General features: G+C 42.0%; 1 protein-coding gene across 2 annotated transcripts in view; it reads left to right on the top strand.

The window, feature by feature from the left end:
* Positions 1 to 24129, top strand: part of myo5aa (myosin VAa) — a 51522-nt gene that overhangs the window by 9061 nt on the left and 18332 nt on the right. For both annotated transcript variants that reach the window (XM_069173386.1, XM_069173385.1), the window contains exons 2-20: positions 5069 to 5179; positions 7034 to 7205; positions 7745 to 7889; positions 9081 to 9237; positions 11843 to 11986; positions 12815 to 12896; positions 14710 to 14817; positions 15018 to 15124; positions 15276 to 15541; positions 15626 to 15707; positions 15833 to 15973; positions 17021 to 17146; positions 17895 to 17978; positions 21678 to 21833; positions 22137 to 22234; positions 22547 to 22633; positions 23273 to 23381; positions 23537 to 23748; positions 23918 to 24074. In XM_069173386.1, the coding sequence (XP_069029487.1) occupies positions 5069 to 5179; positions 7034 to 7205; positions 7745 to 7889; positions 9081 to 9237; positions 11843 to 11986; positions 12815 to 12896; positions 14710 to 14817; positions 15018 to 15124; positions 15276 to 15541; positions 15626 to 15707; positions 15833 to 15973; positions 17021 to 17146; positions 17895 to 17978; positions 21678 to 21833; positions 22137 to 22234; positions 22547 to 22633; positions 23273 to 23381; positions 23537 to 23748; positions 23918 to 24074 (2544 nt within the window). The remainder of the gene's footprint in view (positions 1 to 5068; positions 5180 to 7033; positions 7206 to 7744; positions 7890 to 9080; positions 9238 to 11842; positions 11987 to 12814; positions 12897 to 14709; positions 14818 to 15017; positions 15125 to 15275; positions 15542 to 15625; positions 15708 to 15832; positions 15974 to 17020; positions 17147 to 17894; positions 17979 to 21677; positions 21834 to 22136; positions 22235 to 22546; positions 22634 to 23272; positions 23382 to 23536; positions 23749 to 23917; positions 24075 to 24129) is intronic.

Consider the following 24129-nt stretch of genomic DNA (forward strand, 5'->3'; position numbering starts at 1 on the left):
ATGGCTGCAGCACTCCTTTACGCTAATGTGTAATAACCAAATGTATTGGTCATTTGACCGGTTCTTCATTAACTTTTCTAAAAATGACAGAAAAGCAACGAGACATCAGACCCAGGGCGGGTTAACACTGAATATGGCCCCATTTATTTTAGATAAGAGCGCGTGTTATCGACTATATGCAGATCGTTACCGTGAAGTTTGTGTATCATCGTTCGTAAACATGCTGTCCATATTGTAACACTGCTAATACAGCTGATGTCTCAATATCCTCTTGACTTCCCCACACATTTTAAATAAATACAGCTTCATCACAGACAGCGCCTGATCTTTCATAGTGTGACCTCATATACTGCATCTGCATGCAGCACAAATGGAGGGAGCTCAAAGCAGAGACACTTCAGTCATGGGATTTTCCATGTCGCTGATGCTCTGACGTCTTTGCTCCTTCATCGCCAACCCTCTCCTCTTCGTCTGCCGCCCATAACGCACGAACCTGACCATCATCCGTCCCTCTTTAAGGCAGACAGTCGCTGTGCCGCCCTGACTCATCACATCTTCCTCTGCAGCTTTTCAGATGCTCCTCTTTTCCCAGATAGTGTTTCATTGTGGATGATGACGTCCTTGAAACATGTAAATGTCTGCCAGCGTGTGCGCGTGTGTGCGTGTGCGCGTGTGCGTGTGGCGTTGTGGCGTTGTGGTTGAGTTTCAACCTTCATCTCTCCTCTATTTTCTGAACCCAGGGGAGTTTGTTGGTCTATAAATATGATGCATTGCTCCTGCAGCTGAACTGGAGTGCTGTCTCTCTTTGTCCTATACTCAATGTATGTATGTGTGTGTGTCTGTGTGTGTCAGTGTGAATGTGTGTGTGTGTCAGTGTGAATGTGTGTGCGTCAGTGTGAATGTGTGTGTGTCAGTGTGAATGTGTGTGTGTGTCAGTGTGAATGTGTGTGTGCGTCAGTGTGAATGTGTGTGTGTCAGTGTGAATGTGTGAGTGTGTGTGTTGGAGAAAGCAAGGAGAGGTGCAAATTGGCAACATATTTCAGCGTTAACTAATTCACGATGATCGTGCTTTACACCGAGTGTGTGTGTGTGTGTGTGTGTGCGTGTGTGTGTGTGTGCGCGCGTGTGTGTGCGTGTGTGTGCGTGTGTGAGGATAATATTTAGGATCAGGAAGTGTGCTCAGTAGTGCAGCGATGCCTCTTTGAGGTGTGATGGTGCTCAAAATTCACTGTTGCTATTTTTAGCCTCCATCCTCCTCCCTCCCTCCCTCTCTCTCTCTTTGTCCCTCTCACTGTCTCTCCGTTGCTAGGAGGCTGGATGCTGGGACGGTCTCCTGCAGGGACCATAAAGTTGAAATGACTAACGAAATGGTGGAGGGAGGGAAAGCGGAGGCTTTGTTTACCTGTAACTATGAATGTACATCTCTATATTCCATCCACTTTTCTCTTAGTGTCCCTTTCACTAGTTAAAATCATGTTATTCCACCGTGTCCTGCAGTAACAGATCTGTCTGCTTTCTGCAGCTCTTTACTGAAGTCACATGAAGTTTTTAGCAAATTAAACATTCAAACCCAAAACTCCATGTCTGTCATGACCTTTTAACGCCATCAAATACAAATGTTGAATTTGTGTTCCTTATTTTGTACAAATTTCTTCAAGATCTATCCAGACACATTTGAGGTGTAAAGACCTCTGGCAGGCTACTGCTCAATGCAGAGTTAGATATCAATTTAAAACCCAGTAGTCGAAACGATAAAAGAGACATTCAAGACATTAAAAGATGTTGCAATGTTACTGTTCTTGAGTGTCCAGTAATGTTCCTTATCTCACGTGTTAAATCTTCAGGAAAACGTACATGCATTTGATATATTTTGATACCTGACTTCCCCTTGATGGATATACAAATGACAAAATACTTAATGGGCTAGCCTGAAAGTGACGCAGCTATGATCTGTTATATTTGACAAGCAGATGCTCTTACCAACATCATTTTTAAACATTGTCTCAGCAGATAAATAAACCGCTTAGTGGGTTAATTGTATTAATAACTTTCCGTTGCTGTTTATTGCAGAGGTTGTTTATTGGATCAGGACCTGAATCATTTTCATTGAATCCATCTGAATGGTGAAAACAAGACATCTCTAGTGAGGAGTTAGACTGGGACGTTTGACCTGACGGTTGTTAGTTGTGAGTGTTCATGTCAAATAGATGCTTGTGACCTGTGGTTTGGTCATTCTTTTTGTTTGCGAGGGTCTAACTTTTAATAGCAGCTGTTTGATCTGTAACTCAGACACATAGACTTTACTTCATACTCTGACTGCACATACGCAGCCGACAACCAACGCACAACTCACTATCTCACTTTGTCAGTACCACATGCTGCATATACAACAGAATCCGACCGGTGAATCAGCTGATATTCACAGAAATATCAGCTGATATGGACTCATCGCAGATATGTTGGTATGTACATAAGTGCTGGCAAGTAATTTCAGGACAAAAAGACGTGATTTAACTGTAAAATGTCAGTGCATACTGTATCTTAGTTACAACACTTGCACTTTGATCCTCATCAAAAATGCTTTTACTGCCCGTATATTGTTATAAAAGTTTTAAAATTCTCGTGTCAACATATCTTTGGCCTTAAAAAAAAGTCAAGTAAAGTTGAGTATTGGTTGAGGATAAGTACAGTCTCTCTCTCTCTTCATCACTACACCACACACGATGTCAACACATTCGCACTTTCTTACTTTTATTATGAGTTTATCTTATTACTATTATTATTATTATTATCTACCTTATTTACTCTTCATATAAAATAATTCCTTATGTGTTATTGTTTATTTTGTATTCATTTTGTCCTCTGACTTACTCAGATATTTCATTTTTCTTAACTCAGTGGAAAACCTTAAACCACAGTAGACGTAACTGAACGACACTGATCGCATTGTTTTGGGGGGGCGGGGGGGGCTGGTGGTTTCAAGAAAAACACTTGAGTACTGCACAGAGCTCATCACGGATAACAAAATTCATGTATTACATTGAGAGATACTTATTGTGACGTCATGATTCAGATGATCGATGGTGAAGCAGGAATTAACCAGTTTTTCTCTTTTTCTCCTACAATGTGTCCTTTTCTCTCCTGTGAAATTGTCATTAGTAGTTTATGCAACGAATGCAAACGCGGCCGTGAAATCGTTGTCCGATGTCCCGAAAGAGTCTCATTGCTCATCATCATGTGCTTCAGTTGCGCAAGTCCTCATCAAGAAAGTATCATTTGAAAATTTCTGTTCAGGCTGCAAACATCAACTATTTTCATTATCGATTAATCTGCCAATTATTTTTCTTGATTAATCAATCAGCTGTTCGGTCTTTAAAAGGTCAGAAAAAGGTGATAAATGTCGAGCACTTTTTCACAAAGTTTAAGGTGCATTCAAAAAGTGTCTTATTTTGGCCTGATGACCAGTCCTCAACTAAAGGATGTTCAGTTTATTGTCATGGAGGACTAAAGGAATCAGAAAATATTCACATTTAAGAAGCTTAAAAGAAGCCGTTTTTCATTTAGAAATGACTCAGATTATCAAAATAGTTGTTTTCTGTCAATTAACTCATTGAATAATTAACAATTCGTTACAACTGTAATATCTTTATTTGTATTTCACGAGTAGGTTCGTTAACAAGTGAAATAAAGTAGGAAATGGAAAAGTGAAAGTCCTCGTTCATGTTGAGACAGTTTCCAATCCTGTGGTGACTTGTGGAGATATGATTGCGGATGTTTGTTTTTACTCTTGCCATATTTGAAGTTTATTTGATCTACTCTCGTCTGTTTATTTGTATTTTCTCACCCGCCATTATTCCACATGTGGTGAAGGATCCTGCACAAACCAAACAGACGTGAATGTCGGGATAACTGGATAAAACACACACTGCCTGAATATAAACCTGCCCTGTTTTAAAGCTCCTCTCATCCCTCCGCTTGTTAAATGTCAAATGTGCTCTAAGAAAAAGGACTGCAGTGTTGTTGGACTTTTCCAGCTCTCTGTGTCGTCTGTGGTTCTCAGTGCTCCAATCACCTCAGAGTCATCCACTGAACTCCTGTATCGTTAGACATGTGTGTGTGTGTGTGTGTGTGTGTGCGTGCGTGCGTGTGTGTGTGTGTGTGTGTGCGTGTGCGTGTGCGTGCGCTCCTACATTAGTGAGCTGGATTCTTCAGCCATGTGACCGGCAGTGTTCATCGCTGTTTTTCCACGTCTGTGATCAGCTGATTGCCTCCAGTCACAAGTCTGTGAGGCCTGGAACAGTTTCATAGTGATGTGTGCGTGAATTTGAAGTTATGACCATGCGATGTGCACAACTGCCTTCTTCCGTCATTATGAGCTACTGTTTATTCAATAGTTGGTTCCCACTAGTTTCCTGTCCATTATGAGCCATGTGCTCATGACTGGCAAACACAGAGGCCAGTGTTTTCTCTGAGGTCATGCTGTTTTAACTATTAGCAGAAAGGAGGGAATAAAACTCTCCTGTCATCCCTTTAGTTGATATGAGGTAGAGGTACTCCTGTCTGCATGGAGAAACCACATGACGGGGGTTCGTTACATCGCAACACTTGGAAATTGTGTAGTGATATTGCTACTAATAATAAAGTTTATGGATGGAGGACTCTGCGAAACTGACACGAGGTGCGAGAGTAAGAAGAGGCTTCTCAGAGTGTAGCTAGCTAGCATCTGATCATAGCATGTGAGGCGTTTAGGCAACATTGGTAAATCTTAGTCTTCTACGTGAGGTGTTTAGGGGACATCTGTTAATGTAGCAACAGAAAATAACCTGGCTTAAACTCTCCGCCTTTAAACTGCATGAAAACTAAAGATTTGTACAATAATGTATAATGTTTTTATTTAAATGATTTTTTTTTTAAACTGGTTTTGAATAAAGCGTTGCTCAGAAACTGGCATCGAAACCGTATCGGTATTGAAAACTTTGGAGCGATACTCAGCGTTAGTCCTACATTTGTTCTCATGCTTGCCTTTAACTAAATAGATTTTCCTTCTTCTGTCCTTTGTGTGTCTCAGTGTGCTCGGGTGTGGATCCCCGATGCGGAGGAGGTGTGGGCGTCCGCTGAGCTGACCAAGGACTACAAAAATGGCGACGCCTCCCTGCAACTCGCGCTGGAGGATGGAAAGGTGAGGATGATGATGATGATGAAGAGGAGGAGGGTTGGGAGGAATCAGTCTCTCCCTCTTCGTGTTTTGTTTTTTTTCTTCTTCTTCTCTTTGTTGTTTTCTTTGTCTCACTCGGCTTCTGCTGCATCTCATTAGTAGTCATCGGTTTTACCATTAGCACTCTGCAAATGAGGCCTGCTGGCAGAGATGCCCCAAGGAGCAGTTTCAATGTATCGCGGTATTTAACTCGTTGGCTTGGAACAAAAACAGCTACGCTCCTTACTTCTAGCAATCATTAACAGGCTCTCCTGTAGACGAATGCACGCTAGCAGCAGAAGCGTTTTCCATATTGCTTTAAGAGATTGAGGCCTCATGTGATCATGTGTAAATGTAAACCCTTTGCACTGCCATCGCAGAGGTTTTGTTTTTAGTTCCTGGTTGGCGGCTTAATGTCTCTAAAACGTTGACAACAGTTTTCAATGGAATCTGTTGAAAAGAAAGTTCGTCAGTCAAGAAAATATTAACAGCTCTCGAAAAGAACAAGGACAAATCCCCCGACCCCCCACCCTCCACCCTCATTTGCATTGTGAAATGCGAATGCATTGCATGCATGTTTGAATTGAAAACTTTCTAACGTTTTTATGAAGAATTTCAGTGTTTATGTAGCCTTGGTGGAGAAGTGTGAGTCGTAGTTGATGTGGGCTAAATGGCTGCTGAAGATTATAAAAAAAACAAAAAACAATTCAGTCAATCAGATTATCCAGTTCTGTCTGTTAAAAGCCTTCATCTACCACAAGCATCTGAAGGGGAAAGATATTCATTTAATGACCATATAAAAACGGAAATAGTTAGGATGAAAATGTGCATGAAGCATTCAAGCTGAAGCTTCCACACGGAAAGAGAAACAACACTGAAAACCAGATTTGCTCAATCCAGCTTTGAACGGCTGCTGCGGAACCGTAGAAAATCAGCAGCCTGTCTCCTGACATTTCTGAAAACATGCGTATGAAATACTGTTTGAATACTTTTAGTTGGTGTGGGCATCTGTTATTGATTATTTAAAGCGTGGGAGCTCCACTGTTAGTCATCCTCAGACAGACAGACCTCGAAAACCACAACATCCAAACATGCAAAGGGAGTTTACAGATGTATCAAGAAGACATCTCTCTGTGGATCTTATTGCTGGACTCCATTTAACTTAATGTTTGGAGGAGAAACCTTTTCTTTGAGTTTTTAGATATGGAATAAGGCATGTTTTTCACTCATTATTTGGTAAGTATAAACAGAATATAGTATGTTAGCATTGTAAGGCTGACATTGCAGTTATGTTGTATTTATATGATTGCCTAAGAGAGTACTTATAGCCTGGCAGGTATTAATAACTATAGTAAACAGTACATGTTCAGATTTTAATTATACAACCAGTGTCAGTCATTTCAGCTGCTGCCTTAAGGTTTGTCTTGAAAGCACTGCCAGACAATTTCTGAAATCTAGTCAAATACTTTATATGCATGGCCTTTTTGTCCTGGCCGCTGCTACTGATAAGTCTAATGTGACCCATGTTGGTGTTTTTTGTTTTGTTTTGTTTTTTTATATTATAAGTTTGACATTTTCACTCCCGGTCAAAGAAACTTCCAGTTTTTTATTTTATTGAACAAGTTTAAATCTCAGTCCTGAGCTGGTTTTCAGGTGATGACTCGTTTTTTTTCATTTTAATTTAATCGTGATACTTCTGGGTAAGTGTGCTATCTTAATATACAGTGGAAAGTGATCCTCCACCTTTGATTTAAATTATTTATGAGTGAATTCCAAGTGTTGTATTGTCCTAACTAACTAAACAGTCCAGTTTTGTTCCGTTTTCCTCGTCTTCCTCAGACCATTGAGCACAAGCTGGACCCTAAGACGAAGAACCTGCCTTACCTGCGAAACCCCGACATCCTGGTGGGCGAGAATGACCTCACAGCACTCAGCTACCTCCACGAGCCAGCCGTGCTGCACAACCTCAAAGTCCGCTTCATGGACTCTAAACTTATCTACACCTATTGCGGTAGGAGCATGCTTCGATGCATGGCTGTATGTTGTCACTGTCTGGTTTAAAATCACCTCCAAATTATCACCTCTTTTGGTTGATACGTTTCAGAAGGTACCAGTGAAGAGGCAAACATCTGGTGAAAATTCACTGCACTGATCAGATTCTCATATCCTATTATATTTGTAGCTGAAAACAATAAGGCCGTCTTCCATCGACTTATTATGGCGTGCCAATCAGGGACGCTTTAATCATTTATTAGTTAAGCATTGCCTTGATGTCTGTGACCTTCAATAGCCTTTGTTGTATCTATACGACATGTCAAGCTCTGTTTACTGTCTCCCTCCAACATTTTACATTCTCTGTGCTCTTTAACTTTGTTTACCTTCACCGATAAAACTCACATTTGTTCAATGTGTTTTTTTATCATGGTTTTTAGTTTTCATTTATCTTAAGAAGAGATGAGGAACAATATGAAGTGTGTACTGTGAACAACAGCGTGATGGCTCTTTCTGTGGATCAGCTGCAGGTGAGCTCATAGTTTTATTATGTCGTAGGAATCGTTCTTGTGGCCATCAACCCCTATGAGACGCTGCCGATCTATGGGTCGGACATCATCAACGCCTACAGCGGTCAGAACATGGGAGACATGGACCCTCATATCTTCGCTGTGGCAGAGGAGGCTTACAAACAGATGGCCAGGTTTGTGTGTGTGTGTGTATGTGTGTGTATGTGTGTGTGTGTGTGTGTGTGTGTGTGTGTGTGTGTGTGTGTGTGTGTGTGTGTGTTACCTGAGCAGCCTGAAGTCAAGACTCCCTGTTGCTCAGCCCTCCCTCTCTCGTCAGGGTTTGTAGGTCAAAGCCGAGCCATAAATAGCCTCCTGGTGGTCTCAATGTCTCTCTGTCTCTCGTTCTTTTAATCGCACGCTCAAAGATCCAAGACTCTTTGCAGGAACCAACGAGGAGATCTTTCTCCCCCCCCTCTCTAGGAGATTATGTCATAAACACACTGACGTACAGATTTATATTAACAGTACAATACGAGTTTAATAAAGATGTCATTTAAGGCAGCGAGGGAGGAGTTGCTGTCAGCTGTCACCAACACGTCCGCCAATACATTTTTAGATGAATCATTTAAATCAACAGTGTATTTGAGCCTCTTGTGAGCTGCTGTTTCTACTTTCAGTTCTATCAGTGAAATCAGCTTCTTCTCTGTCGTAACACGATGCTGTGCAGCTTTAATTTAACAAACATACAAAAAAATGAAACTGGAGTTTATGTGAACATAATATTGTATAATATAATGTACATGCAAGACCTCAGCTCAGGCAGTTGTTATGTTTATTTGCATTTTATCAACTGTTCCAGACACCAGAGGAAAAAAACTGAAAGAAGATGGCAGAGCATGCAGTCGGAGCTGTGGGTGGAAAAAATGTTAATTGCAAAAGACAAAAATGATGCAAAGAGAGGTGGTCCAATAAGAGGGAGGAACTTTGCCTCAGGATTGTGTCTCATCGGGATAATGAGAAGGATGACCTGCAGGGACGTTAAAGTGTGCAAAGGAACGGAGGGGTTAGAAAGTGTGGTAACACCTGCTACACCTGCAGGCAGGGAAAATAGTTGTTGATGATCGCATGTTCACTCCCTATCTGCCCAAAGTCCCCTGGGATTGTTTGTGTCACACTCGCATTGTTAAATTGTACGTGATGCTTGCTGATGAGGATGAATGAGTCATCCTTAATCTTAGCCCCAGCCTTAGTTCACATATCACTGAATGTGGTAACGAGCACTTGTCTCATTCAGAGCTAAATGTCAGATATTTAAAACTTTAGTTGTACAGTTATGCATGTCATATGCGCCTTGTGCTATATTTTTATGCCTTTTAATCTGTCAGGGACGAGAGGAACCAGTCGATTATTGTGAGCGGGGAGTCCGGAGCAGGAAAGACGGTATCAGCCAAATACGCCATGAGATACTTTGCTACAGTCAGCGGCTCCGCCAGCGAGGCCAATGTAGAGGATAAAGTCTTGGCTTCCAACCCCATCATGGAGGTGAGGGCTCGATGCTGACCGTGGTTTACACTCTGTGTTATCTGTCAGCTGCTTCCTGCTGACATTCAGTTTAAAACACACCCTGAATCCTCCACACTGCTGAAAAGCAGCTCTGTTTGTTTCCAAGTGAAACTCTTATGTCACTTTTCCTAGTTTGTGTATGGATGTTTGTCTCCTAATTAATTAGCGTTCACCAGATCTGTAATCTCCTCTCGAGACACACCCTCTCCTCTCCTCTCCCTTCCCCTCCCCTCCCCTCCCCTCCCCTCCCCTCTCCTCCCCTCTCCTCTCCTCTCCTCTCCTCTCCTCTCCTCTCCTCTCCTCTCCTCTCCTCTCCTCTCCTCCCCTCCCCTCTCCTCTCCTCTCCTCCCCTCTCCTCCCCTCTCCTCTTTGGCATTTACTGACTTCTCTTCTGTCTCTCCACCACACAGTCTTCCTGGCCTCAGGCTGCTCTCTGTTATGATAACACAAGTCTTATCCTTCAGTGTTTGTTTGTGTGTGTTTGTATTTGTGTATTTCTTCCCATGGAGTCAGGAGTACAGGAGGGGTTGGAGAGCTCTCTTGGGCCCATATGCCACAACCCCCCCCCCCCCCACCCCTCCTGCCTCCACCTCATCCAGTCCCCCACCCTGTCTGTCCTTTCCAACCACTCTGCTAACATTGCTCTCTTCCACCACCGCTTTCCTCTTCAGCCAATCAGAGACAGAATGAATAGAAAGCTTTCTTCTTTCGTTGCAGTGATGTCACTCTGAGCCTGGATGCGGAGTAGATGGTTGCATTAGCCTTTTTAAATTTCACATAACCTGTGTGCATGAGTGACACAGGGAGTGTTTGTGAATGGTGCTGGTACATTTTTGGCTAATGCAGGCAGAGATTAGAATACCTGCTCTGCTGAAAGCCTCCTTATCTGCAGTGAAAGATTGTGTGTTTGGCCTTAATTTGGCAAGAAGCCTCCGTGCTCACACACAATTTAATTCTGTTCAAGCTGGCTGGTTGCACCGCTGTGATGCGTGTGTGTGTGTGTGTGTGTGTGTGTGTGTGTGTGTGTGTGTGTGTGTGTGTGTGTGTGTGTGTGTGTGTGTGTGTGTGTGTGTGTTTGTTTGTACCCGTCTACTGACAATTCCTTGCGGGGTCATATTGATCAATCCTGGATATTGAACTGAAGCCGCTGACTGCAGTTGATTCATTTGCTGATGTTTAGTAGCTCAGCAGGAAATGCCCACCAACAATCCTTGAGTGTAGAAGGGAAGAGATCCTTTAAAACTACTGATGTGTCTACCGGGAAACAAACACAAACGTTTAAGGCATTTATTTCAGATTGTGATCCACAGTATAATATGTTTTCATGTAATAGTTTAGTTTTAAAACCAGATGAATAAACTTCTTCCGAGGAAACTTCTGTTTCTGTGAATACATTTAACGGAGTAGTTCTTCGGTTATTGAAATTAGGTGAGAAAATTGATGCCATGTTTACATCTTTGTGGTAAACATGAGGCTGTCGCTGCCAGCCAGTAATTTGGGCTCAGCATGAAGATGGGAAACAGGGAAACCTGGCTCTGTCATAAGGGAACAAAACCTGCCTACCAGCACCCCAAAAGCTCACTAGTTAATGCCTTGTATGACCAAGCGGCACCCATTGGTTTGTGAACTGCTTGAGTTTGGCATTTTGGCCGTTGCCATCTTGTTTTTTTGGCGCCAGAAGTGACCATATTTAGACGAACTGGGGCAGAGAAGCAGGTGGATTGGACTTGATCGGACTGAGAACCTGAGGACGCTGCGCCCGCCGACCTATACGGGAAACCTGACTGCACCCTAGGCATGTCAATTAAACCAGACATGCCACAAAACATACCTTTTACTAATTAATGTTGGAATTATTTATATAAGAACCACCAGTAAATTAATCAGAAGGAGCAATTTTAGCAAATGACCCCATATTGTCTCGTAGAAAACAATTCCTGACTTTGTATCTCTTGAGAAAAGTTGACGCTTTTTTAATGTGACTGTGTGAGCCAGATGTTTTTTGGAGCCAGCCCCTAGTGGTCACTTTAAGGCACTCTCTTTTTGGAACTGGAAGCAACATCCAATTTGTTTATACAGTGTGTGTGTGTGTGTGTGTGTGTGTGTGTGTGTAGATACGGCGCATTGTGGGTTTAGGGGAGGTATGTGCCCAGATATTAGTTGGCTACGAGCAGCGGCTTCCTAGTGACCACAAGACTGCAGGAAATGACTGCTTCTGAACAAGTTAAGAAAGCTGACTGCTGGCATTGTAGCACAAAGACATGAGAGTGTTATTACTCTCCTCATCCAAATCTCTGCAAGACAGCTACTAAACCTGTTTCCCAGAATGGTGCTTGGCTGCATAAACACCTTGTTTAAAAGCTTTATTAGCACTAAAATCATTTACACTGTGATGAGCAGTGCTTTATTGCCTAATAATTACCATTCATTCTACTGTTGTGGTATTCTGGGACAATTTAAACTATTCATTTTGTTTAATAGATTTCCAGATTTGAAGTCACCTCTCTAACATCAGCCCTATCAACATTTGAACACTATCATGATAACAGGTTGTGTCTGTTAACACCTGTGTCTTTGTTCCCAGGCCATTGGAAATGCAAAGACCACCAGAAACGACAACAGCAGTCGTTTTGGCAAATACATCGAGATCGGCTTTGACAACCGCTTTCACATCATCGGTGCCAACATGAGAACATATCTGCTGGAGAAGTCACGAGTGGTGTTTCAGGTGAGCGCACAGATGCGCATTCAAGTCTGTATGAACTCGCACACACACACACACACACAGGGTGCAGGCAGAAAAACGTGATTTATTTCCTTCTCACATTTTTCACATGCTTGCCCACAGTGACTGTGTGTGTGTGTGTGTGTGTGTGTGTGTGTGTGTGTGTGTGTGTGTGTGTGTGTGTGTGTGTGTGTGTGTGAGTGTGTGTGTGTGTGTGTGTGAGTGTGTGTGCATTCTGTGCTTGGGTGTAGTCTCACTAATGTAGGACACAGGTAGCAGACTTCAGATCTTGAGGCTTCAACATTTTGTTTCCTGCTTTGCAGCACAGACAGCTTTTAACATGCAGGTGACTTAAAAGCACTTGCTGGTTTAGTTGTACTCATTTATAATGTGATCTATCAGATAGTCTCCCACTGGAAATACAGGTGGAACACATGTTGTGCTTTATTCTCTGTTTGTCTGGGGAAATGTGAGCGCGGTAAAATAAACATGTAACATTCATATCTGACTCAATGACATCTGTTGTAATGCCTTTCAGCAAGGCACTTAGTTTCCAGTTGCCAACCAGTAGAGCGTCCAGAGGCTAAACTGTCAATAACTGTAAAGCAGATGCTGCATAACTGTAAAGAAAACAAGCTGCTGATTTTTCCTGTGTGAATGTAGGATGGAAAAAAAGAGGGGGAAAAGGTTTTAATTAGGACCAAGTATATGTCAGATTGATATCATGCACATGCGGTCTGTTTTAACTGCGTATATTGTAGATGTGCATGATTTTGTGTGCAGCCTTTCTGTTTCTCCACCACATTATATGATCTTCCTGCTTTCTTGCAGGCGGACGAGGAGAGGAATTATCATATCTTCTATCAGCTCTGTGCATCAGCGCATCTCCCCGAGTTCAAAAACCTGAAGCTGAGTAAGTGACACGCACAATGTCCTGCATCCCCACACACCAACACACACAGACAGACTGACTGATTGTGTGAACAAATTTCTGATACGTTTGAGTGATTTAAAATTGATCACATTCATTCAACGATTTTTTTTTTTATTTTTTTTTAGGTGCAAATGTAATTTCTTTAGCAATCCAGTAGTGTCATGAGTCAGTCTGCCCTTGGCTACAGTGCAAGAATCAAATGAAACAAAATTTAAAAAAAAATTACTTCCTTACAGAAAGTAAAATTCACATTTTGTTCACCATAATTTCACTATTGACACTGATGATTTCTGACAGTGGGACTGGAGTGTACTTTTGTTCCATTTTTTATGAATGAAACTCATCCACAAATAGAACTGAACAGTTAGCCTCACTGGTTATGTTAATCCAACCTGCTCATGATTCACTCATCAGGCTGAAACAAGCATTTCACTCTATGCAGCAATGAGAATTTAATGAATCTGATTCAAAACCGATTCTTAGAAATTAAACCAGGCAGAAAAAAAGTTTATGAAAATCTTCTTGCCTGGGGCTCAATGTGTATTTTCTGCTATATTTGGTCTCCACAGCAGGAAAACTGCCAGAACACAGAAAATGCATCACCGTAATGAGTCAATGACCAAGCAAAGGAAATTAAAGTTTAATTGCCATTTTTTCCTGATTTATGTATTCCAGTAAGAGCTATATTTAAACTACAACACCAGCTGCAAGAGATCCTGCTGCGGCCCCAAGATAGAACTAAAAAACACAACACCCCATCCACATCTCCAAAATAATTTTAACCACAGAGAGAAGTCTGACGAGCGCCGCCATGTATCAGAATTTATATCAGTTCAGATGCACCAAACAACGTTTCTGCTGCAGGAGCTCAGCACCGACTCCTTGTATCTGTGGTTGAACAGGCTCCCACACTGAGGGCTCCCACTGTGGACCTGCACCTGCTCATCTGAGACACACACACACACACACACACACACACACACACACACACACACACACACACACACACACACACACACACACACACACACACACACACACACACACACACACACACACACACACACACACACACACACACACACACAGCTGCTGTCTTTTCCTCTCCTGCTGACTTCCTGGCACTGTTAATGGAGTGGTTGTCACAGTCATGTCACTGGCTCTTGTTGCCAGGCAACTGGCCATGCCCTAATTGGGCGTTAAGTGTGTATAAAGAAACTGATGATTGTGGGAAAGTCAGGATAACACCAGTCTTACACAGAAGTGTTTCATTTATTTTTCAGAAGCCTTTTGCAGGGCCTCTGTTGATCTGAGAGAAAACGCACACAAGGCAGCTTTCAGAGCTCACATCACTGAGGCAGGCAGAGTCTGAGGATTAGATCTGCATGTGTCCACCCAAACCTAAGAAATGGATGGCGAATGACAGGCGTCTCCTTGTAAGAAAAATAACTTCAGCTTATATATTATCTTGCAGTATTTTATTCTCTTTAATTTATGACTACTTAAAAAAAATCCCTGACATTTGACTTGGAGTCAACGAGCAGGTCCTTGGTTTACTTGACATTTCAGTCTTAGCAAAACCATTCAGGATTGTCGCTCTGGTTATTTGCAAGGTTACCCTGAGCCCTGACTGAGAATGATCAAGCCTTGTTTCGTGTCCCAGTATCACCAGATATGATTGTAACAGTCACCTCTTTGCTAATCGGAGGATGATTTGATAACTCGGGTCTACCCAAGTCGCGCAACGTAAAACTGCTAAAAATATGAACCCTCTTTGTCTCTCTCCTCTCAGGCAGTGCAAATGACTTCCTGTACACCAGGCAGGGCCGCAGCCCCGTTATCGACGGTGTGGACGACACCAAGGAGCTCTGCACCACTCGCAAAGCCTTCTTATTGCTGGGTAAAACGCACACTCAAAAATACATTCAGATTCAAATCTGTGTAGGAGATGAAAGTTTTGTTTGCTAGCAGTCTTCAGTGAGAACTCCTCCGACTGCTTTATGAGCTTCGTAACTGTTGACTGAAAGCAGACGTAGTTTGTGTTTTTTTCAGTAATAACCCGAGTGTCTGTTTGTGTGCGTGTTTCCTTTTCGTCTGCAGGTATTAATGAGTCCTATCAGATGGGCTTGTTCCAGGTTTTGGCTGCTATTCTTCATCTTGGAAACGTGGAGATAAAGGACAGAGATTCAGACAGCAGCGTTATTCCTGTGAGTATAATGTACCAAAGTAAGAACTGAACAGGTTTTGTGATTGAGGCTTAATAATTGGGAGGGAATTCTAGCAGCTCAGCTGCTGAAAACCCTTTTTGTCGGACTTGTGCTGAAGTGTGAAGATCGACATTTCTTCTTTGTGCTGTAGCCCAACAATCGTCACCTGACAGCGTTCTGCGAGCTGGTGGGCGTCACCTACCAGGACATGTCCCAGTGGCTCTGCCACAGGAAGCTGAAGACGGCATCCGAGACGTATATCAAGACCCTCCCACGTCTGCAGGCCACCAACGCCCGTGATGCCCTGTCCAAACATATCTACGCTAAGCTCTTCAACTGGATTGTAGAGCACGTGAACAAGGCTCTGATCACCAATATGAAACAGCACTCCTTCATCGGGGTCCTCGACATCTACGGGTACGTACTGCATCGGCCGATCCTGCGCGAGTCAAAGAAAAGATGTTCTTCGGATGCTTTAACTCCGCTGTTCTTCCTCACAAGGTTTGAGACCTTCGAGATCAACAGCTTCGAGCAATTCTGTATCAACTACGCTAACGAGAAACTGCAGCAACAGTTCAACATGGTGAGCAGCCTGTCGTTAACCTGCTGAATGTGCATAATATTTACACAGAAGAGAAAAATTTTTTTTATTTTTTTGATGCAAGTCCAGACGCTCATGTCAAACTGTGTGTGCGTGTGTGTCCACAGCATGTGTTCAAGCTGGAGCAGGAGGAGTACATGAAGGAGCAGATCCCCTGGACTCTGATTGACTTCTATGATAATCAGCCCTGCATCAACCTCATAGAAGCCAAGATGGGCATCCTGGACCTGCTGGACGAGGAGTGCAAGGTTTGATATTTCTAATCAACTGTATCACATTCAGCTATTCTGGTTGGTTAGAAAGATGGTTAAAGGAAATTAAAGTTTAATTGCCATTTTTTTCCTGATTTATGTATTCCAGTGTTTCCAACACACCATTTGTCAGAGTTGTTTTTTATCTATTGTAGTTTGCTGTTTGTGCAGTTTTGAGTTTCATCCAAAAGAACAAAAAAAAAAATGCCGATAATAAATAATCTTTACGTCTTCTAGCTAAACAGAATCTGTGTTGTTGCGCAAGCTAAAAATAGACAATTATATAAGACTTATGACTTATGAATACTGTTGGTGGAATAAAAACATTCTCACGAATGTAAACTGCTGCATATTGAGCAGATGCTTGTAGGTTTGTCTGTTCACAGCCACTTTACATTTCAGTTTTTGACAGGCGACCCGCCTCCCACCTCACTCTGGTCACCATCACCTACATATATAGATTACACCTGACTGCACCCGCAGGAAGGAAACAGTGACCACAAGCTTTAAAGCTGCTCTGTTCTGCTTTCTCACAGTGAAACTAAATGAGACAGACATGAGGTTTTATTCAAGTTCTATATCATGCATGTTTTTCTTGTCAGTTTCCATCAACGTGTTATAAGATAGGAATGAAAGGTTGAGCGTCTTAAGATATGATTTAGATAATATTTCAGTTTACAGTTTGATTGTATTCTCTGACACTTATTTGGTTGTGAAAGAGCTGCTGGTAATATTGGGCTCAGTTTCAGTTAATGCTGCAGTAACTTGAAGTGCTGAGTGTGCACAGCTGTACATCTACACACTTTTGTAGCTCAGCCAGACCTCTAACAATGCTAACTTATCTCTCTGTGGCTCTAAACCACTGCAAGGTCATTTTATAGGCTGTTGACATTGGAGGAGGGCCACATTGCTGACATTATTGCAGGGAAACGTACTTGTCTGTGTGGCAAGAAAAATCGAAGCTGTCCAATCCAATAACTCGACAATAAACACAATCATTGTATTTACAAAATGATGGATATGTGTGTTCCCTTTCTACACCAGATGCCCAAAGGTTCAGATGATTCATGGGCTCAGAAACTGTACAACACCCACCTAAAGACGTGCTCCCTCTTCGAGAAGCCACGCATGTCCAACCGCGCCTTCATCATCCAACATTTTGCTGACAAGGTGGGCCTGTCATTCGATGTGTTTGTGTTTTACTTTCTGTCAAGTAATTATATTCCTAATTATGAGTTTTGTTGTTTTCGTTAAAGTCATGACAGTGCAGGTATTGATTTGAAGGATGAGAACGTTTCGGAGCCGACTGGCTGCAGTGTCTGCTGCAGTGCTTGTGTGAGATATTTTTAGGGTAGCTGGAGGAGGGAGGACTTTTTTTTTTTTATTGTTATCACTGTTGCAATTAAGTGTTTAGTGTGTGTCTTTGTGTGTGTGTGTGTGTGTGTGTGTGTGTGTGTGTGTGTGTGTGTGTGTGTGTGTGTGTGTGTTTGTGTGTGTAATCTACTGTGGTGTAATAAGTTTTATGTCCTCTAATGAGGTGCTGTGTGAGATAATATAATTGTTCATGTCTGTCTTTAGAGCCTCACTATAAGGTTACAGATAAATGGGTCAAGGACTAAAGCAGGCTTTCCCATGAGGTCCCGCGATATTATAATGGAAAACCTTGGACACATATCTGATCAAGCATTTGCGATGATTGATGTTAGTGTTTTAAAAGAAACGTGTGTCAGGAGTTTGGGCTGCCCTGCAGATCTCACTGTTTGCATATGGACTTCAGTTTGACTTTAAAAAGATGAAAGCATCATATTTTTTAAATGTCATGTTAATGTTTAGTCTGCTGAATACTGCTGACGAAAAAAGTCCAAGTGAAGCGTCGTCTGAGTTGTAACAGAAGCTGTGCTGTCTCGGTGTCGAGCAGGTGGAGTACCAGTGCGAGGGATTCCTGGAGAAGAACAAGGACACGGTCAACGAAGACCAGATCAATGTGCTGAAGGCTAGCAAGGTGAGGCACAAAAACACACACGTCCACATTATGACGTATGCAGTCAGTCAAAAACAGATCAAACTGAAACGGTGTCCTGTGAGCTGCGTCAAAATTAAAGTGCTATGAAGCATGAGGTAACAACCCAGAGGCCTGCAGCACCTGCAGAGTCGTGGCACCTGGTCTCTGAGGGAAAATAGGCCCCTGTTTACTGACCAAACCCTGAAGTCTCAGAGAAGCAGCGCCCTCCACTGGCCATGTGAAGCTGATGCTGACGGCAGCAGTGAAGATACAATATCAATGACAGATTATTTATCACAGCCCTGCAGGTTTTATTTACATAGATTAGATTTTATTAATCCAACAGTGGGGAAATTTAGTCGTCACAGCAGCATGTACACAGTAAGAACAAATTTATAAATACGTATGAAGTAAACAAAATCAGATAGATAAAATATAATTATTTTAGAAATAAATAAGAACAATGAAATCATAAATACACACACACATACTATATATACAAAAACAAATAAAATTAAATAAAATAAAGATAAATAAATACAGCTTGGACAATGAATGGAAAGTGCAACATATAACAGAACATGCTAAACACACACCACACTCTAAATTATATCTTTGGCTTTTGGAAACTCTCCAGTATTGTTGCACTGAATGGCAGAAAAATCCAAATAAATACACTGTTATGCAACAGCAACAATAAAGCACGTGTAGCCACATTTATAAATGTTTACAAAGTTTATAAGTAATATGGTACACACAGGAAGCCAAATAAGGACTTCCTAGTTATTAATAAAGATACTACAATATTATACCATTGTCCTGTTTATACCAGGTATAAACACACACACACACAAGCTATTAGGCCTAATACAATGACGTGTGTGTCTGTGTCTGTGTGTGTGTGTCTGTGTCTGTGTGAGTGTGTATTTGTTTGTTTGTTTTGGTCTTGGTTCAGGATCAGTGTGGAAAACCCCGTGGGGTCAAAAGAAACATAAGCTTTTAAATCCTCACTGCTGTTTTGGCTGCATACAAGAACGCACGCGCGCACACACACACACACACACACACACACACACACACACACACACACACACACACACACACACACACACACACACACACACACACACAACCTGTGATGAAGTGTGTTTGTCCAAAATACTGACAGTGACCCTCGGCTGTTCTTTTATAGACCTCAGCAAGAGCAGCAGTGGGTAAGGGTCGATATATAAATACTGTCTGCTCTAACCTCTAACAATACCTCTTAACATACACACACGCGCGCACATACACGCACACACACAAACACAGTCATTGACTAGTAGTTGGAATGTTGCCATGGTAATAAGTGATGGTAAAACAATTGGGATTAAATGGTAATGACATCTTTAACGTGATTTAGTCTAATTAAGTTTCTTATTAGTTCTCTGCCAAGCTTATCCCGTCATTCTTTACGTGTGTGTGTGTGTATATGTGTGTGCGCGTGTACGTGTGTGTGTGTGTGTGTGTGTGTGTGTCTCTTCTACTAAGCTGATACTTTGTCCATACCTAGATTCATGAAAGAAGATTACATTAATAAAATGTCAATGAAATAGAAATCAGATTGTCCAAAGAAAAATCCAGTTACAATAATTTATGTATCTGGTACTCACCCACTTTATTTTCTTTGTGCTTATAAACCATAACACCACTTCTTAAACCAGCCCTCAACAGCCAAAGAAAAACTACAAACCTATTTTATAAACATTTAGCAGCTAACAGCTCATTACATCATCATGTAACACATTAACAGATGAAATATGATACTGAAAAGACAGAGTCTCCTCACAGAAAGGTGTAAAGGCAGTTCTGACTTATGTGTTTGCCCGTAGATGAAAAGAAGGTCTCAGGTTGGTCCGTCCCAACTCAGAGAAACCCTTTGATACTCTGAATACCACCTCTCATCTCAAAGTCTTTTAGGGCTTCTGCTGTGAAAAAAAAATCTGGTGTATTACAACTTTAGTTTTATAGTCTTATCTAGTTTCTGTCAGTAGCGCCGAAACTGTATACGCCACCGTAACTACTGAGATCTGGGAACTTGGTGCAATTGGTCAAAGAGAGCTCTGAGACTGTCAGATGGGTTGTAACCAAACCAAGAGTTTTTCAGCAGATTATCTAAAAGTGTCTCAAGTAATACCCTCATTGCACAGAAAGACATCCAGCAAAAACAGACATTTCTTACCCTTAGCGTGCAGCCGGAGGAGTCTGAACGGTTTGATCTGCCCTCGTAGCACTACGTAGCTCAAACCTGCATTGGGACCTCTAAGACACACAGGGCTCTTAAATTCCTGCTGACGTCTGCTCACAGGTCTGATCAATATGATGCTTCAAAGAAACAACAGAGGAACTCGCACCGCGCAGCCATCTTCCAAACCACAGATATGTTTTAAACATCGTGCGGGTTTGGAAGTCAGTGGAAATTCATTTGTAAATTTAAAAAGAAAATCATGTTCCTTCCATCCATTTCAACCTCATTAGTGTGCCTGGTTTTATTTCCTTCTCGATTTGAACTCTAGCTGTGTGTTTTAGTTTTGGATGGGGGTGATAATGATTTTTAACTTTTCCTTTTAATATTATTGTGTTTGTTTGTCACCGTGTGTCCATATGTTGTCCATGTATGTTCGGTTCTCTCCTCATCATGACAACCTTCCCTGCCAGCAGAAGGTAAACAGAAGCGTTCCTCCAACACTGGTCCGCCTCTAGCTCTTCATTTAGCACCTCTTTTTCCTTTGCCTTTCCTCCTTCCTCGTCTCTCTCTGTGGCACCAAGTTATTACACTTTAACAGCACCGAGGAGATTGAAGTTGTGTGCGTGTGCCTTTGTTTGCTGCATGGGGAGCACTAAAGGCACTCTGGGAGGAAAAAAGGGGATTGAACGTAACAATAAGGGATGAAGGAAAGAGGGTATTTTTATCTTTCAGAGTGATGCTGCGAGCGAGCAGCACGTAAAGCCTACGTGGCTGTGGCTGTCCTGCTTAATGACGCTGGTTAGAGGAGCAGCATGGTACCGCTCTGAGCACAGCAGGAGGACCTGAGGCTGCACACATAACACAGCAGCCTCCTCATATAACCTGAGTTATATGGAACATGACCGATGTGTGTGCGCTTTACTAAAGGACGTGCGTCAACCATTCTCATATTTATTTCATAACACCATGGAAAAATGAGGCCATGCAGTCATATATGGCCCTTTCATCTTGCCATATATGATAAAACATTACATTTCATTATGTTTAATGTTTCTTTGTAACATCTCTCTGATTCTGAATGAGTTTAACAAACACTAATCAACAGATTACGCGACATCTACTCACTCATCTGCTGAAACTATCAGGCAGGTTTTCAGCTGTGTTTGTGTGAAAAGATTGAGATGAATTAACTCTCATGTCTGTCTCTACACTAATTTACAAGATTTGTATGTTGAATTTTAGGCATTTAAAAAGTAAGTCATCAATATCATTGTTTTCAGTGTGGCAAATGCTCTAAATAAAGCTGCCCTGCTGCTTTGTAAGCCTGTATGCAGTAGGTGCACTGAAGCTTAATACACCAGTATATTTGGGGTGAAATGTCATTAACATGTCACGCAGTGAATCATTATTGCCTGCAGTGTCTGATGCTGCCATAAGCTGCTGTTTGACTGTGTGTGGGCTGCTGTTCCCAGTTTGACCTGCTGGTGGAGCTGTTCCAGGACGAGGGGAAAGCCACCAGCCCCACTGGTCAGGTCCCCGGCACCGGAGGCCGAACCCGCCTCAGCATCAAACCCGACAAAGGCCGGGACAAGAGCAGCAAGGAGCACAAGAAGACTGTCGGCTGTCAGGTGGATATCTGAACCTCAAATAACATCTGTTATTTAGACAGATGTTGTTTCATGCTGTCACACACCTGCACACTCTGTGTAGATGTTCATAGATTAGAATTCAAATATGAAATCCAAGTTTATTTTGGTAAATATTAAACTTTAAGAAAAAAACCTTTTAAGTCACTGTAAAGATTAGTATCTCGGCTACTTTTTTTTAAATATTGATTTTAATGCCAGGAACAATAGTTTGTGACAGTTTAATAGCGCGATGATGATGATGATGATGATGATGATGATGACGATGGTGGTCCTCTCTCGTAGTTTCGTAACTCTCTCCAAATGCTGATGGAGACTTTGAACGCAACCACTCCCCACTACGTCCGCTGCATAAAACCCAACGACTTCAAGATGGCGTTCTCGTGAGTCTCATCTCTTTTTCTTTTGTCTATCTGCACTTCTTAATTGTTTTTCTTTGGCTGCCTGGTGAGATTATTTTTCTCGTCTTTATATTTTGAATTTCGTCATATTCTCAGTTTAGATTTTAGACACCATTAACACTGCATTATTAGTTCTAATAGGCAACAATGCATTTGTGTGACACTGTCATAAAACGTGTAACTATGTAAAACATTGTTTTCATCGCTGAATCGTGTATCGGGCTTAAATTTAATCATCATCTCAATTCAGGTTTGGTTCACGGCTGTGTTGACTGGTTGTTGGTTGTTTGGCAGGTTTGATCCCAAACGTGCGGTGCAGCAGCTCAGAGCCTGCGGCGTCCTGGAAACAATCCGCATCTCCGCTGCAGGCTTCCCATCCAGGTACTGATGCATCCCAGCAACAATCACTGTGACCAACTCTCACACTGTGTCTTATGTTCAGTTTGTGTCCTTAAAAGATTTTAAAGGTTTCATAGTGAGTTTGCCTGCACAATCGAGTCATACATATATTATGTCCAAATAATAATTATTTTCATATATTATTATCAACAATTATTGTCTGTAGTTGTCTACAGTGTCATCTATTCATAAGTGAATTTGGCCTCCTTCACTTGAATTTAGAATAATTCCACCGTTTCTTAATGGGCTGCAGAGTGCATTTTTACAACATTTTCAACCTTGAAAGCTTTTATAAAAACTACTGGAATTATTAGAATATATTGCAATAAGATAACTCTCTCACAGACAGAACACATTAAATTAGGATTTCGATGGCAGCCAGGATGACTCGCTTCACAGCATTACTATATCAGTTGACAACTTCTAATCCCAAACAATATGAGTAAAAATTTCTCCTCAGAGGAAGCCAAACAGACACCTGTTTGCAAATTTACTTTGGTTATAAATATATTAACAAATAGTAAGGAGTAAAATGTTTAGATCAGTTCAGTTTTCTAAGTGTGTGTGTGTGTGTGTGTGTGTGTGTGTGTGTGTGTGTGTGTGTGTGTGTGTGTGTCTCAGGTGGACATACCAGGAGTTCTTCAGTCGTTACAGAGTGCTGATGAAGCAGAAGGACGTGCTCCCTGACAAGAGGTTGACCTGCAGGAATGTTTTGGAGAAATTAGTTCAGGTCACACAGAGTTTCTCTTTTTCATTTTAAAGCTAACAATAAACAATAACAGATATTTTATTATTAGTGTGTTGCCTGTATCTTTTAAATCATGAATGCATTCCAATTTTTTTTCACCGTCTCCCCCCCTGATCTCTGCTCATCTCGTCCTTCAGGACCAGGATAAATACCAGTTTGGTAAGACTAAGATCTTCTTCCGGGCCGGTCAGGTGGCCTACCTGGAGAAGCTGAGAGCCGACAAGCTGCGTGCTGCCTGCATCCGCATCCAGAAAACCATCCGCTGCTGGTTGGCACGCAAGAAGTATCTGCGCAAGCGCAGCGCTGCCATCACCATCCAAAGGTTCACCAGAGGATACCAGGCCCGCTGGTGAGTCCGCTGCACCTGGAACTCACTTTCTCTACACAGTCACAACAGTCACATGACATGCCCGTTCTGTAATGTCAAGATAGTGCACGGAAGAATTATTTACTTTTAAATATTGCTGCATTTAAAACCATACGCATGTTGAAATCAACCTTCTGTCACTTCTCTTCAGCTTGGCCAAGTTCATGCGTCGCACTCAGGCGGCCACCTTCATCCAGAAGTACCAGAGGATGTACGTGGAGAAGAAACGCTACAGGCAGAAGCAGGCTGCTGCTCTGGCCATGCAGACGATCCTCAGGGCGTACATGGCCCGGCAGAAGTATCAGGGGGTGAGACACGAAGCACGACCACACAAAACACAGCAGAAAACATTCATCTTAACCC

Source organism: Embiotoca jacksoni, unplaced genomic scaffold (genome assembly GCF_022577435.1).
Source record: "Embiotoca jacksoni isolate LCO1_2020_lvr unplaced genomic scaffold, fEmbJac1.0.p SCAF_6, whole genome shotgun sequence".
Lineage (NCBI taxonomy): Eukaryota > Metazoa > Chordata > Actinopteri > Embiotocidae > Embiotoca > Embiotoca jacksoni.